This window comes from Cuculus canorus, chromosome 9 (genome assembly GCF_017976375.1).
Source record: "Cuculus canorus isolate bCucCan1 chromosome 9, bCucCan1.pri, whole genome shotgun sequence".
NCBI lineage: Eukaryota > Metazoa > Chordata > Aves > Cuculiformes > Cuculidae > Cuculus > Cuculus canorus.
The window spans coordinates 17,302,102-17,318,312 of NC_071409.1; the positions used below are offsets into that span (position 1 = coordinate 17,302,102).

The 16,211-nt window shown below is 40.8% G+C and overlaps 2 protein-coding genes across 8 annotated transcripts in view; one reads left to right on the plus strand and one right to left on the minus strand.

Annotated features, from left to right (window-relative positions):
* Nucleotides 1-2,585: 2,585 nt before the first annotated feature.
* On the plus strand, nucleotides 2,586-7,786 carry DNAJC19 (DnaJ heat shock protein family (Hsp40) member C19). Of its 6 annotated transcripts, none has more exons than XM_054074160.1 (7): nucleotides 2,697-2,850; nucleotides 2,932-2,983; nucleotides 3,265-3,338; nucleotides 3,707-3,783; nucleotides 4,669-4,739; nucleotides 6,011-6,101; nucleotides 7,551-7,786. In XM_054074160.1, the coding sequence occupies exons 1-6, from the start codon at nucleotides 2,839-2,841 to the stop codon at nucleotides 6,079-6,081; spliced, it is 357 nt and encodes a 118-aa protein (XP_053930135.1). In that variant the 5' UTR covers nucleotides 2,697-2,838; the 3' UTR covers nucleotides 6,082-6,101; nucleotides 7,551-7,786. The 6 variants fall into 6 exon arrangements, with proteins under 6 accessions (XP_053930136.1, XP_053930135.1, XP_053930134.1 ...); XM_054074159.1 differs by lacking the exon at nucleotides 7,551-7,786 and adding an exon at nucleotides 7,352-7,544; XM_054074161.1 differs by lacking the exons at nucleotides 2,697-2,850; nucleotides 7,551-7,786 and adding an exon at nucleotides 2,586-2,690 and having other exon boundaries at nucleotides 6,011-6,716.
* Nucleotides 7,787-7,926: 140 nt separating this feature from the next.
* FXR1 (FMR1 autosomal homolog 1) overlaps nucleotides 7,927-16,211 on the minus strand; it is a 36,882-nt gene continuing 28,597 nt past the window's right edge. Inside the window, exons 12-17 of one of the 2 annotated variants that reach the window (XM_054074156.1) lie at nucleotides 15,949-16,156; nucleotides 14,108-14,311; nucleotides 13,238-13,438; nucleotides 12,405-12,485; nucleotides 9,813-9,904; nucleotides 7,927-8,952 (exon numbers count right to left, since the gene is read on the minus strand). In XM_054074156.1, coding sequence (XP_053930131.1) covers nucleotides 8,782-8,952; nucleotides 9,813-9,904; nucleotides 12,405-12,485; nucleotides 13,238-13,438; nucleotides 14,108-14,311; nucleotides 15,949-16,156 — 957 coding nt within the window. In that variant the 3' untranslated portion in view covers nucleotides 7,927-8,781. The remainder of the gene's footprint in view (nucleotides 8,953-9,812; nucleotides 9,905-12,404; nucleotides 12,486-13,237; nucleotides 13,439-14,107; nucleotides 14,312-15,948; nucleotides 16,157-16,211) is intronic. The other variant, XM_054074157.1, reaches the window with a different exon arrangement.

A 16,211-nucleotide genomic window follows, 5' to 3' on the forward strand; every position in this document is an offset into this window, starting at 1 on the left:
TGCACACATAAGATTGATTAAGCAATGTAAGATTTGGCCAGCCTTACACATGTCAGCACAGAACTGTGATTTTCACTTAAACAAATGCTTAGCAGCCCTATACAAGCATTTAAAAGGTACACCACAAACTTTCTGAAAGCACAATCACTGGCTTCACCTTCTGTCCAGTTTGTGGAAAATACAGTTAAAAGAAAGTACTACCAGATTTCTGCTGAAATAGTCTTCTTTAATGGAAAAGTTTACTTATGTACTACATGCCAGCTGCTTTGGGTAGTCCAGTAAGATAAAGCTTCCAAAAGAAAAATAATCTTCTATCATGAGGCATTTTAACCCCGGGGTGGAAAACCTGGAGATGGAAGTAGGATAAAACTCTTGACAGAAGCAACTACAAAAGCTTCAGGGTTTCTCTGGAAAATAGGAAGTAAGCAGTTTAGAAACAGAGTACGCAAAAGAAAAGGTTTTGTACTCCAGCTGAGAGTATATTCCTTAAACACTCAATAATTTTGCCTTCTTCCTGATTTCAAAACTAGATGTTCTGCAGAAGGGTTAAAAACTAGTGCATCTGTTTCACCTGAGCCCATTACAGCTTATTAGTTTTCCCCTGTGAATGACCTTCCATACACCATCACACGGGTGACCAGTGCAAGCTCCAGAGAAATAAAGTGCTATAAAATGAACTGACCAAGCAAACAGAACAACAGTTTCTAAATAAATGGAAAATCAGATGGCAAAAGAGGTCACTTTGAACCTTATTTGTTGGAAAAAAAAAAATTAATTCTGGTTCCATGAGGTTTTCTGCATTTTCTGTTTTTGTTTGACTTTGATATTCCTCGTGATGCCCAATTCCTGCTTCCTATAAATTGTCAGTAATAACTGTTATTTCAGCATTGCGCCCCTGCGTCTATATGGCCACAAAGCTCCAGCTATAGTAGCTTGAAGGACCAAGGCTTAACAATCATGAAGTTACCTGTTGTGTAAAGAGCACAAGATTAATATTTATGTGCAGAACCAGAACAAACCAATTTTCAGCATTTGGCAAGACTTAAACACCACTTCCCAAGAGCAGCATCTAGACAATTAGTTTCTGGTTAACACAACCTGTATAAAGTTAATAATACATAAACCTTATGGTTTCAGAAATAATATAGTGGAGCTTTGATCCTTCAAGCACTTGATTAAAGTTACTCAGACAAAGAAGTGTTTACTGACTTTATATGCCAAAATGTGAACTGACATGAACGTAAACATAGCTTTTAAACACCCAGTCCCTTTGTGCACTTCATGTAGGTTTCCTGAGCAGCAGAGAAGGCAAAAGGAATAGACTTAGAGGAGCTTTGATCAGCTGTTTGCAAATTTATGATCAGCTCTCACACTGAACTGCTCACAGGAGGGGTTGTGAGCCCAAGTCCTCCAGCAACCGAAAGCTCGCTGTCTTCACCTGCCAGCTCCTCCAGGAGCCCACGAGGACACTGACACAATCTACGGGCACAGAGAATGATCGTAAAGCTTTTCACTCCTGCAAACCAAATACCAGTCAGAGCTCTGAGTTGTGGCCATAGGGTGGATCGCCGCCATGGTCTCACTGCCGCATTATTCCATTTCCAAAACTGTGACTTTAGGCTAGAACTACAGACAAAACACTCGACTGTTGTGCTGTATGCAACACTGTATTATTAACAAACGACACTATGCCATTAATAATATTCAAACCCAAGTGCCAGGCGTGTAATTCTCCCTCATTTTGTAGCAAACTTCAGCAATGAACTAACCAGGCTTGTCCATCGGGAACGAGCGCCTGACACCCCATCTCCCCAGGCCGCCCGCAGGCTCCGATACCACCGAACCCTTCGGGAGCGGGTGGCAGGGCATGGGGAACAGCAGGGAAGGAAAATGGGATGCTCAGAGAGGGGGAGGCGACTTACTAGTGAAAGACAAAAAAAGCGAGGATGGAAGAAAACCTTCTTTTTCTAAAAATTTAATCTGGTGAGCGAGAAGGCTCAAGGTCAGGGACGGAACCCCTCGAGCACAGCAAGAATAAGCTCCGCAGCATCACTTGCGAGGCGCCCCAGCTCTCGGCTCCGTTCCCACGGCGGCAGCCCCGGCCCCCGGCTCTGCACGGGACCCCAGCGCCCTCCGGGGGGCTCCCCCCGCTGCTCCCGCCGCCGGCAGCACCCGCGGGCGGCTCAGCCCGGCCCTCCTGCTCCTCTTCAGGGCTCTGCCCCTGCTGCTCCTGCTCCTGCTCCCCCTGCTGCTCCTGCTCCTGCTCCCCCTACCCCTCCTGCTCCTGCCCCTCCCCCCCCTGCTCCTGCTCCTCCTGCCTGTCCTCCCTGCCCCTGCCCCTGCCCCTGCCCCTGCCCCTGCCCCTCCTCCTCTTGCCTCTCCTGCCACTGCCTCTGCTTCTGCCCCTGCTCCTCTTGCCCCTGCTCCTGCCTCTCTGCCTCTTGCCCCTGTCTCTGCCCCTCCTTCTCCTGCTGCCCCTCCTGCCCCTGCCCTTACTCTTACTCCTGCTCCTGCCTCTCCTGCTCCTCCTGCCCGGCTCCTGCCCCGCCTGTTTTGCTGCCCCCGCCTCTCCTGCCCCTGCGCCTGCTGCCCTGGCCGACCCTGCCCCTCCCTCCCCGTTTTACGACAGTCGGTGGCAGCTTTGCGGCGGGCCCGGTTGCCGTACGGCGCGTGGGGCCGGCGCGGCCATGGTGAGCGCGGCCGGGGCAGGGAGAGCGCGGGTCGGGGCCGGCGGATCCCGACCCCTTCCCGGGCCGAGGAGCGTGGCTCCGGGGCCGGGGCTAACGCGGGGCGCCCCCGGTGCTGCTGCCGCCGGTGTCCGCTCTCCCCCCAGTGTGGATGTGCGCGCAGGTCCCAGCCGCTGCGGAGGCCGCCGCGGGGGCTTTTTACCTTTTCCTTCGATAAACAAACGCTTCTGTCTCTCCCCCGCAGGCCAGCACGATGGTGGCGGTCGGGCTGACCATCGCGGCAGCCGGATTTGCAGGTTCGTGGCTGGTGGGAGGACACTGAACGCTCGGTCGTGCTTGGCAGTGCCCGCTGCGGCGCTGGCGGCTCTCAAGGTAGTCCAGTAGCTGATAGAGGACACTCTTGGGAGGGCCCGTGGTAGGAAACGTGGCTGTAATGACAGAAAAGATCACAGTTACTACTTTTTTACGTCCCCAGAAAGCTTATTCTGCATCCTAATCCAAAAGTTAGCACTTGCACTGGGTTGCTATATCTTCATGAGAACTTGACTTGGCTCTGTTCAACACCGTTTTCTTCAAGGTCGCTATGCGCTAAAAGCTATGAAGCAAATGGAGCCTCAAGTAAAACAGGCACTTCAGAATCTACCAAAACCTGTAAGTTTTTGTTCTATCAGTAGTGTCTTTTTATTTAAAAGATTACTTGGTGAAATGACTACAGGCCATTGTCTCTATGTGGCGTTGCTGTATTTTCATCTAATACTAAACATAATTTAGTTTGTAATAACGGAATCAGTCTCAGCCATGCTGGTGGTGATTGACAAATAGAGAACTTGTTTTGGCAGGTTTAAGTACTTGTATAAATAATGATACTAAACTGAATTTCTTACAAGAGCGAAGGAAACTTTGCAGTATTCTTGCAGACTAAAAGCTGAGCAGTTACTAAAGCTGTAGTGAGTTGGTTTAACTGATAAAGTTAAACATGAAAGTTAGTGATTTTTAAACTAACAAGTTTTTTCTTTCAGACCTTCAGTGGTTATTACCGAGGTGGATTTGAACCCAAAATGACTAAACGAGAAGCAGCTTTAATACTAGGAGTGAGGTAAGAAATGGTGTTGCCTTGGTTCTGGCCTGGTTTGAAAAGGAAGTAATTCTCCGTGCTTAAGACTGTCCTGTACCCAGCTTCCCCTGGGAATGTCACTGCCACGTCAGGAAACACGAAGCAGCCTCTCAGGATTTTCTGTACTTACTTGGGATTCCTTGCTTCCAACTCTAGCTGGACTTGCATACATTTGCCAATCCCTAGCACATTCCAGAGCCGCATACAGGTCCAGCTAAACTTGCCATTTGCAAGAAGCCCTGGGGTTTACTTGTTATGAGGAACATGTTTGTGTTTCCTGTCACTGCTCCTGCATTTAAAGGAATGAAGTATGAAGGTGCTGCAGACCCAATTCTTGCATGTGGAGAAATTAATCACTTTTAGAATATCTTAGGTATGAGTGTGCTAACTAGCTGTGCCAAAACTTAGAAAGGCCTAAAACCACATACCCAAATTTATCCAATAAGATACCAAATAGGAACTATTTCTGTTTGAAGGCAACTTCCGACTCTGAAGTTTGTATACAGTTTGTTGTGTTAGTTTTTTTTTAAATAAATCGAGCAAATTTTCTTCCATTGTTTTTCCTCCAGCCTTTAGGATGTTGTCCCAATAAAAATGTTACAGTTCTGTTTGTTTTCAACCTTGTGAATGTCCCTTATCATATCAGACTGCTATAGCTTATTTTCTTCAGTGTACTGTATTTTGTAACAACCTTAGAAACCCTCTCCAGGACTTTCATGCCATACATAAATAATAGGAAAAGAAAAATATATGCAAAAACTAGAGAGCTGATGGATAAGACAGAGTGCTTGCTTGTTCTGAGACATCTTTTAAAGTTCTGGGGGATTTTATGAGGTTCTTTTAAGTCAGGTTTTCTCTCTTTTAAAGCCCTACAGCCAACAGAAGTAAAATCAGAGAAGCTCATAGACGTATCATGCTTCTGAATCATCCTGACAAAGGTAAGTAAATTGGCACTGATTAATTGTACATGTTTATAACACAGATTAATAGAACCGTGTAAGGGAGAAGTGACTGGTGTTAGCTACTAAAGAAACTTCAGAAAACACTAAGTGAAAACATGTCAGAGTGCCTTAGTCCTTGTAGTTTAAGAGCATAATTTTGTATTTGAATGCTCTAAAGCAAGCAGACAGATTCAGCAGGTCAGCTTGTTACTTGCTCTGTTTCCTCTGCATATAAGATTAAAATAGGATTTGTTAAAATGAGATTCAAAAGTCTTGATTTTAGATGAAAGGCCAGCATATATTTGTGCACTTTGTGTATGAGTTTGCACTTGTTTAATTGCATTGGGAGTTCACCATCAGTGGCAGATGTTGAGCTGTCTGTGCCTGCTGAAGACACTCTACTACAAAATATTGCTGTTTGTGATACTTGGGAAGCTCAGAATCTCATTATGCTTTAAGTTAATAACTTAAGGCATTTGTTCTAAATTTTGTTAACTTCAGCGAGTCAAAATCATGTGCTTGGCATTTCCCTTTTTAATCCTCACTTAAAGGCAATATGGCTGTTGAGCTTCATTACTTTTATGCCCCAAAATCATCCTTGGGATATGCCTTTCTTAGGCAACACCTAGAGGAAGTTAACTATAAAATTAAATTTATTGAATACACGCAGAACCAAAAAGACTGCTAGGAGGATTTCACGTTTTACATGATCTAAATAAGTTAAATTAAGCTTCAAGTAAATAGAGTAATTGTAGTACTCTTAGAGGGTTTACATGTTACAGATCTCTGCACGGCATGGCCAGTTACAGTTTCAGTGAGTTTGCCCTGGGGGTTCTGTTCCAGTATCTTCACAAGTCATTTGTGTGCAGTGTAAAAACTGAACCCACTTGTACAGCACAGTTCACGTGTTGGCCTTGAATGAGGAAGAGGTTCCTCTGCAGGTAGGCTGGTTACTTTAACGCTTTTCTCTTCACAGCAAACTATGCTAAGTGTAGCAACCAATTCACTTATGAGTGATAAAAGTGGAGGAGAAAAAACACGCCAATAAACAAAAGTAACAGAACAGGAATGAGCTGGTTGCACATTCAGCAGCTGCAGTGACTGTATGTGTAAACTCCCATAGCCTCAGCCGTAATGCGGTTAGTTCTGAATAACTTTCAGACACACTCTCACTTTTCTCTCTTTTCCTCTGTGTGTGGTGGCATTATTAACAACATAGAAAGAAAATATTTTTCATCTGATGTGACACAAGCTTATCTGTCTTCTAGGTGGTTCTCCATATGTAGCAGCCAAAATCAATGAAGCTAAAGATTTACTGGAAGACCAAGCTAAAAAATGAATGAGGGAGAAAATCAGAGGGTTTGTTGATGCAATTGATTATTTTTTTATAAATTGCTTAAGAAAAGTTCTAATGTCAATCTTTGACTTACTATAAATGAAGCTGGGAATGTGAATTCAGGGAGGTCCATCCCTCCCTGCTCAGTCACTTTTTTGAGAAACACGTGAAGGAGTGAGGCTTAAAGGCTTTTTTGTAGCTGTTCTTTATTAAGCAGCAAAATCAGCCACTCTGCTATTTTCAGTGTAAAGGAGCAGTGACATGGTTTGGCCAGTGCATGTTATCAGATACAGGTAGACTTATGTGTTGCTACCTTATTTTTGTTAAGCTAGATGTGTTTAAAGTTCACGCTGCTGTTCTTTTACGCCAAAGTTAGCAGGATGACCCAGGCTGGGGGAGGGGGTGGAAAAATATCAAGAGGATTGATTTGATGGGAAGGATTGGGACAGATGTGTGGTTGTCTCTGAAGAAATAAAGTGCAGGAAACGGCACACTCGGATGTCTCTGCCTTGTGAAAAACAATGTTGGTGGAGCTTCTTAAGTGTTACTGATGGGTCCGGAAAGGCCCAGATTTTTTAGTACCTTTCAGTTCTTAATGGATTTTATAGCATTTAATAAATTGCAAGTTTGTAATACAAGTACTGTAGTTTTATACATTATCTTACACTACAAAGTTAGAATTTGCATCTTAAAGTTTGCATTGGTAGTGATTAGGAAACGGGAACTCTACACGGACCACTGAAGATCCCCAAGGTGGATTTACTATGCTGTGTGAAGCCTACCATACCGCAGCAGATGTCCTTGTAAGCCCAAGAGCTCTGCCAGACCCTGAAAATCTTGCCTTTCTGCAACTACAATAAAACTGCTGTGCAGCACATGGCAATGTTAGTGCCTGTCCTTCAGTGTAGCGTAAGCACTTACGCCCTCTGCATGAGCGCTGGCTGCTGCATTACTGCCTTTCTGTAGGGCAGTTACAGGCTGCTTAGTAAGTGTTGCCAGATGAACAGTAGAGTTCCACGCTCTTCAGAAGAGAGGATCAAATCAGTAGCATAAGTGAGCACGAAACAGAAAACCTTTAGAGGGTATATGAAGAGAGGGATTACTTTGCTACAGAAGTGGGGTTAAAAGTAACAGCAGGTCCACAGGATGCACTTTTAAAGCCATACATGGAATGATTTTTTTTTAAAGTCTTCTCTGCTCTTGTACCTGCCTTGCCAGTTCAGGTGCTTATGCACACTTCAGTTGTAACAATTGAACTGTGTTTGTTCTCCAGGAGGAAACATTGTCAATGAGCGTCAACACTTCAGTCATATTACGCACTTGCATACCCTTAAGTGAAATACATAAGCAACCCAAGCTGGTGCAGCTCTGATACAGCTGTCTCAGCTGCACTCAGAGTGGCTCACAATACCTGGTTTTGTCCTGACTGACTTTTGACAAAATCAGGCAACAGATATTTTTCCTTTTCCAAGTCAGCACAACCTCAGCACTACCAGTCTGCTTTGACTTCTCACAGCTCCTTCCAGCTGTTTTGGAGCACCTGTATTTCCTGCTGCATTGCTCCTGCTGACATGCCTGAAGAGACAGGTTAGTGGATCATGCTTCTACTTCTCCATCAACTACATGTGGTTAACTCCCATGGATGTTAGTCAGGTTAGGTAATAAATTGTCTGGTTTAGACTTGTTAACTGATGTTTTACACTGTCACCTTAAAGAATGGAAGATTAGCATGTTATAAGACTCTAGGGTTAAAGGTTCAAGCTGCCTGGCAAGCATTCCAATTGTTAAGTGTTGACAGCTTGAAAACCTTAAAGTCAATAGTAATTTACATTTCTGATAGAAACAGTCAACAGATGGAAGATCAAAGTTTATTTTCTTTTACTACCAGCATACAAAAAAACATATTGCACATCAAACAACCAAAACAAAAATAAAAATACTCTACTAAGGACTAACATATGTAGTTTATACAGAATAAACTTTCTGGAAATTGATCTTTTCAGTAGTTCAGGTTATGTCTTAATGGACATGACTAATTCAGCTTAGTGTTAACTAAAGCTATGTTTGATTTTTAAATACTGTACAGTTTAATAAATAAACCAAACAAAGCCTCAATGTAGAACAGTCACTGCCAATGTCACCCAGTATCCCTGCAGATTATGAGAATTTAACAAATGTATTCCAGTGGTCTGCAGATTTTTTTCCTCTACATACAGCATTTAAAAAACATGTATTAAAACAGACCAGTTTCCAGACTAAACTAATGGAGAAATTACATTTCAGTGCAAAATATTTTAGACTGCATTTCTTTCTAGTATTCCTCAGGTGAAGAAGTGGTTGCATATTATTAAAAATGTAACAAAAGCAGCTAATGCTTTCATAAAGAGTATTATGTTAGGGATCCCCCTCACATCTTTGCCGTATTTTGAAAACAAAATAACATTTCCTCTAGCCAGCAATTTTGTTTATTTAAATGTTACATATACTATCTCAAGGCACATCTGATGATATATTTATAACACAGTAGGTGTCAAAGTATGTTTAACATATGATTTCTTCAGGATCCCTCCCCTTTCTGTATTCCAAAATGGAGGAACTGAAAGTGCGGTGTCAAGACTGGCGATCCATATTCTATCTTTGGCAAGCTTATACAAGCACTATTTTAAATGTAATGTAAAAGAACTGTAAACTAGGAACGTCGGTTTATGAAACACCATTCAGCACTGCTTCTTCCTGATTATTTCCATCCTCTTGAACAGTAACTTTCTTTTCATCAGGACTGTGCTGTAGTTTAGAAGGCTCATCCCCAGAAGCTGTAGCAGGACCATTCACTGCCTTTTCAGAAGGGCTGTTCTCATCAATCGCATCTTTTGCCTTGCAAAACCGAAAACAAGAGAATAGTAATTCCATAAAAACATAGCATGTAATCTGAATTTCACTCTGGCTCACGCAGCAGCTTTGCAACAGGAAACACTTAGTCTGCCGGCACCAGTATCCTATCGTCTGTAGCATCGTGATTATTTATCTTGTCATTTATAGGGTACTTCTGTATCATGTGCTTCCAAGGAAACCATGCCGAGGTAACTCTCAGACAGCATACCCAGAGCTACTTATTTCTATTTTTCTAAGCCAGTAAATAAGTTAACCAAAAAGGTGAGCTTTATGCCCTTCAAAGTCTATATGAAGACTAGATTTTGTTAATTTTATAGCAATAGATCTTTCTTATTTTCCTAAACTCTGACATAACGTGGCAATAAGTTCAGTGTTACTCCAGAAGTAAAAGAATTCTCCTGTATTCAGTTCTGAATATTATTTTTTGTAACATGTAATGCCACTCTAACCCTTAACAGATTTGAGTTCTGCTGTCCTTCATCTCTGTAACATTAATTACTTCTAAAGTAGTTTCTACCAGTCACTGAAAGTAGTTAGTTGTCAAGACTGATCCACGGAGAATTTTCACATCTTATTATGTAATGCTGCATTAGTTAAGTGTAATATTTTAAAATGTGTACAGACTGAACAGACTGTTACATGTGCTCCCTGAAAGCAGCAGTGACAGTTTACGAGACCAGGTCACGTCTGTTTATTCCACACCATTTTTGCTTCCTGTGATTTATTTTTTAACTCAAATGCATTTGTAGTCAAATGAGGATGATCTAAACGAAGCATTCCTTTACAGTTTTGCTGCAGGGGAAGAGAGAAAAGGAAAGGTGCATTAAAAAAAATAATCTTACCGTCTCTTTCTTGGTTTTGGCTAGTGTCTCCTTTGGAGGGTTTCTCTGTCTACTTTGTGATTCAGCTCGTGATATATAATCAGCTACTGTTACTGTTCAAGGAAAAAAATTAAAAGTGATGCTCACATCAGAAGTCTATCTTAGCATTACGCTTCATATGACTTTTCTGTACAAGCTATGCTCTAACTGGGAGACATCTACAAAAGGCCTTCTACTTACACGTACCAACTACATAGCAAGGGTGTTTGTTTCTGTTAAATATAATCGTCACTAAAATTGGTGGTAACATCATGATCTGAAAGTGGAATCTTAAACTTAATATATTAAGTAGTACTATTGGTCCAACTGTAAATTTTTGGGAAAAATAAGGGCTTTCTGTAATGGGTTTGAAGAGATCAGACTGCAGGCTTTTAAACAGTCTGTGGTTTAGTCACTGGGGTTCTACTATCTTGAGCAGTGAAAAGTTTCACAGTAATGAAATGAGATAAAATATGAAAAGAATTGGGGGAGGTTCAGAGTACGGTATCACTTACGATAGAGCAGCATTCAAATCTTTGTTACTTCATGGAGCAATTGGCAAGCGAACTCGCCCTCCTCCTGGTATTCAAAATGCAATCCACAGAGTTAACTCTGGCTTTGTGGGTGGTTGGATTAATTGTGGCGTGTGTACAGACACTTGAAGACTCCATGAGTGAGTGTGCTCAAAAGCTGAACATCCATGTTTGCACTGTTAGGTCTACACTTATTGGATGATGGCCAGGAGTTTTCTGACCCCTTTTCTTCTTACCACCTCAGCACATGTCTTTGTAGCCTGGGTTTTGTCTTAACCTGCCCTCTTGTAACCACACCAACTGAGAGTCAATTCTATCTTTAGAATACATAGCACTACAAATTTAATTGTATCTTCCATGAGCTAAAGCACGTTAGAGTTGGCAAGCATTATCTATTGAACAGTACAGTCAATTTCATTTAGTATATCATGCATTCAGGTGAACTATTTTTCTGGATTTAGGAATGACTGTGTGTGAAACCCACATCAGAATAGGAAGGGCAGCACATGTGTTTTCTGTTACAGTAACTGGACTTCTTACAACTGGGTCCTTGTACAGCTGCCAAGGCCAAGTGGGTTTCTGCAGATGGAAAATTACTTCTTTAAAATGAGGTTCTGTACCCAACTCCTCTAATGTAAAGATGAGGCGTGTTCATGCACGCAGTGTATGACACCAGTGCTCAATATAAATGTATGTAATGGGAACCCAAAATGTAGAGCAATGTAAATCAAGTAGTACAACTAAATGACTGAAGTACATTGGTAGCATTTAAGGGAAGAAGTTCCTTCTGTCTTAATTTCACTCCCTATGCGCTAAGTATTTGTGAAGAGATTAAATTATCAGAGCATTTTTCAAAGACAGTGTTAACAACTACCAATGCTCTTAACTGATGTATTTAAAAATATTTATTATGCAAACTGAAAATGGTAGATCAAACAAAGACATCACCAGGAAAAATCCCTGATAAAGCTTGTTTGGGAAGTTTTCTTTTATTCTTAGAATACTTAGATTTAGAAGAGAAATACCATGTTTTTTGTAGAGATAATTAACATCTCTGTGTTGCTGGTTGAAATCACTTTCTTAGAAGTAAATAAATCCATTTTTACTTTTTCTGCAGCCTTATAAACTCGTATCTCTGTTACAAAAATAGAATATTAAGAAGTAATAGGTCACTTTGGGTTTTTTTTTTTTAGCAGGGTGGGATGTTTTTTTATTCCGTCCCCAAATTTTAATTTGTGTAACACAACTTTTTTCTTCTTAAACAAATACTTTATGAGCACCACAGATCCAAGGAAGACAAGCAGGGATGAAATTTTGAGCCTATCAATCCAGAAGACCTGTTCCTACCTTATGCCATGTATGCAGAAGCATTTTCTAAGTAGGGCCTTACTGAACATGAGCTAGTTCACCTTTAACATTTCGAGTGTTAGTACACACAAAAGTGCAACAAGCCACAACAACAAGAAATTGGAAACATGCAATTTCATTTAAATTCCTCCTCCTTCCCACCCTCAATTTGTAGATGACTTACAAATATTCGCAAAAGCCGAGGACTGACAGCAGCAGTTTGATACGGGCACGGGACTGGCAGACGCCCCATGAGCTCCCTCACAGTGCTTTGCCAGGGCACCCGCATCCCTGCCACCCCAACTCTTGGCTTCTCAGCCCGTGCTGAAAAGGTTGTGTCACATTCAGTGCAAGTGCACAGATGCAAGTGAGTGCGGATCATGAACCTTCATGTTTGCCTTGATCCCGGACCGCTGAAGTCAACAGTGGTTTTGCTATTGACTGCAGTGTGAACTGGATCAGAAGCGTAACTCATATGTCCAAGCAAAAAGTTAGACATTACAAATTAGTTTCATTAGACAGATTAAGAACTTTGGTAAGTTCTCACAGTAGAAGAAATGTCTTTCATCTTTATCTAGTAGTCTTATTAGTTATTGAGTAACCTTTTTATATTATGCAGCTATATGTAAAAGAGCAGACACAACATTCTCTCATGCTTTTAACCTGAGATTACCCACAGCTCCACTCGAATTACCTGGCTGTCTATCTTCTGCCTGACCCCTGAAGCGACGCCTGCGGCTACGATTGCGTCGCTGGGGTTTTTTGTCACTATCATCTGCAATTGCAAAATTTACCATGAACTATTTCTGATAAAATAAATAAATAAATTCTTCAGCAGTTTCAGCATGGGGCATTTAAAATAGTTTCTGTTAAACAGACAAGCTAAATAAGACAGGCTGAAAGAAAAGCATTTTATACGGAAAGCACACACGATAATGCAAAAGCTAGATTTTACTTTTTTGCTCTTGGCTCATTAAAACATTTAGGCATATGCTTAATGACCTCAGGTTTCATTTATTTAATGAATAACCATATGTCAAAATTTAGCCACATAACCCACGAGAAAGGGTTTACCTTTTTTTCTACATTATTAAGTAACAGATTATGTTCTTGTCTCAGTATCCAGAGAATTTATTGAGGGAAGTCCTTAAGCAGAAGCTAGGTAGAGACAAATTAACAGCTACTGAAGTGGCTTCTCCTTCACTGAGACTGAGGTTACAAAGGACAAAATAATATGCTGACCCAGCAGTACTGTTTCTATGAAAACAGCAGTACTAATGCGAAACAAGTTAGTCTTTGGTGTCTCCATCAGTTTTTACAGAAGAGGCATATGAAAATACTAGTGGAGCTCAGTAAACAGGAGATTTCATGGCAAAGCCATGAAGGAAGTCTTTTTTAATTGACAGCAACCTTTAACAGAACAATGATTCATCACTAACAAAAACAAACACATGTTTCACTACACTTACATGGACAAAACATTTTTTCATAGCTTTTGCAGGGACTGTCCTCCGAGCGTTTACATACCTAAACCATTCTCATTAACAGAAGCTGTATCAGACTCCGTCATTCCATCCATAAGAACAGCATCTTCATCAGTCCTTCGCCGGCGTGACCTTCTGCGCCGGTTACTACTGTGGTGAGATTCACTAGCATCCGTATCCACAGTCTGGTCTGACTCTGTGTTATCAAGCAAGCTGTAAGGGTTGCTGTCCGGATCTTTAAGCACTAAAGAGAGAAAGAGTTTCCATCTAAGACACTGTAGTTCCATATAATTTCATTTCCAGACTGATGTAAATCTGTGTTTGAAAGTTTCAAAATACAAAGGAACTTTACAAAAAGGGGTAACACACACAACTACAGTGTTTATAGTTTCATACTGGTTCCTCTCAGACTTTAATCCAACAGCAAGTACTCAGAGGCACCACAACAGGCACTTGCATTATTTCACCACAAAGATTTCCAAGACGACACTTAAGAGAACTTTCACTCAAAACTGCTAAATGTGTAATACAGCTTTCACTGCCCAGTAGCACAGGACTTCTGGCACTATTCAGGTGTTACGAATTAGCACAGTCAAATTCTGATAAAACATAACTACCATTCTATGACTTCCTCCTTCATCCTTTATCTAAGTGACCATAGCTAACATGCCAAAGATTTATAAACTTGGATAGTATCATGGTATTTGTGTAGTACAGGAAGGAAATTAAGAACATCATGAGCAAAGATGAAGAATCTAACACCACAGGATGATAAACCGTCACACTACTCCACTTAAATCCCAGTGTATTAAGACTGTAACGTATAAATGGGAGTATTTTACAATAGTAAGAGGTTATACAGAAAATTGCCAAGAATAAAAACTAAATACAAGATACATTTGAGTCACAGTACCAGAGCTAATTGAAGATTTGCCACCACGAGGTCCACCACGCCCACGACCTCCTGACATACTACGTCCTCGTCCTCCAGGACGCCGTCTATTGTCACGCTGATGTCTGCTTTCTCTGTCATCTTCCCCTGCCAAGGACCAGTCACTAAGTTCATCTTTTCTCTCAGATTCTGTTTCGGAGGGATTAGAGAGCTCAGAGTTTGTACCTTGTACAAAAAGGAAAAGAAAATTGGAAAGGAATATGAAATTTGGGATTACATTCTCGTTTCAGATTCTCACAGAAGTCTTCCAAGAAGCATGGCTGGTTATAATTATGTATGCTATATAGAGAGGTTAAAATTGCATAAATATAAAGGTTAAATAGATTTATTTATATATGTATGTAAGAGTATACAAATGTAAATGCAATTTTATATTACATATACACTCATGTATAAAAACATGCTCTATCTATATTGTATATAACCATATTAGTTACCTTCATTTCTAAGATTCTCAACATAAGTTTGTTTCTAATAACATCAGAAATAAGTGCTCAGAGATTTCCAAAACTGTAACGCATGTGCATGGATAAATCAAGGACTAAACAGCATTTCTTCTCTTTGTGTATGCACTGCAGGCATTTGGTGCAGTTTCTAGGCAACTTCTCTGAAATTCCCAAGGACAACTTTGCCACCTTATAGCTGGTGGCTGTTGCTAAGCAACCTCTTCTAGCTGTTGTAATGCTGCTTGAAAAATTTAACTGTTTAGATTAAATAGGTCCATAATATCCCATCATTCTGAGCAAACCAGACCCATACAACTATATACTACTTAAAAATTCAACACTATTTATTTTAAGCATTCAGGAAACTCTCCCTACTAACCATTCCAAAATAAAGATATTTAGACCTATATGGTTCTACCATGCAATTCTTGCCATTTGGGGGGTGGGCGACCACTAACAACTTTCCCAAATGCAAGCCTGTGCGTATATAAACAAACCGAACAATCTTCATTACTGTTTAGTCAAACAATTCATTGGGAAACAGTAAAACCTGGAGTTATAAACATTAACATTACCAGCAGAATCGACATGACCAACATGGCATGATCCTGGAAGCTACAGTCAGTGGGTCAGTGGCAGATTATATAATCTAAAACTAGAACTGGTCTGATTTTGTAGCAGAAGTGAGCTACGTGTAATGATCAAGACTGATGTACTGTGTGGAATCAAAAGATTTTTTTGTATTTACTAGAGCACCTATGTTTCTTTGTGAAATAAATCTACATTAAAATGCAGGCTGTCTCCATTTGGGGAGCTGCTGCTGAATGGAAAGAGGATGCACACCACTCTAGGGAACTGAATAACACTTCCTCATTAATTTAAAAATACATCAGAATATCTCACTACATCTTAAACTCAGTCAGTTCCACATAGAATTTAAAAAAAAACCCCAGGATTCTGTGCTGTCTCCATTTTAAATTATTGTGCTTTGCTTTTCAAAAGTACATTCCTAAGATGGCCATGATCATAGTCAAATGTTTTCTCTCCTCCTCAATCAGAACAGATAACAATGTTTGTTTTGACATGTGTCTCCTGAACAGTATCTGTAGAGTATGATATAACTACTATTGCTGAAGGCCAAGATCTTACCAGAGTTTGGTTTGCTCATTTTTTCAATTCAAAATTTAATTCCAAAAAAGAATGTAAATAGAGTTAGGTGTTTTGAGCTACGTAAAAAATAAAATGCAACTCTAAATTTTCACCCCTACCATCACTCAACCATGCTAGAATCTAGAGACCATTACAGATTCAGAACTAATCCAAGGATCTGCTCAACAGATGCTCAAGAAAACTCACCGTAACCAGATGTGTAATTGGGGCCCCTGCGGCCTCTCCCTCTTCCGCTGTAGGATCTGGAACCTTGCACTGAGGAGAGGGTGCTCTCATCAGTTGTATAACCCTTTTCTTTTTCAGGAACTCTAGCGGAAGAAGGTCTGAAACCCATACCAATTTGACGCAATTGTTCATCAATCTGGAGCCTTTCCAGTCTTAGTTGTTCTACCTCCTACACAGAAGGAAACAAAGTGAAAAAAACCCCGCTCATCAAGAAATGTTCTTTC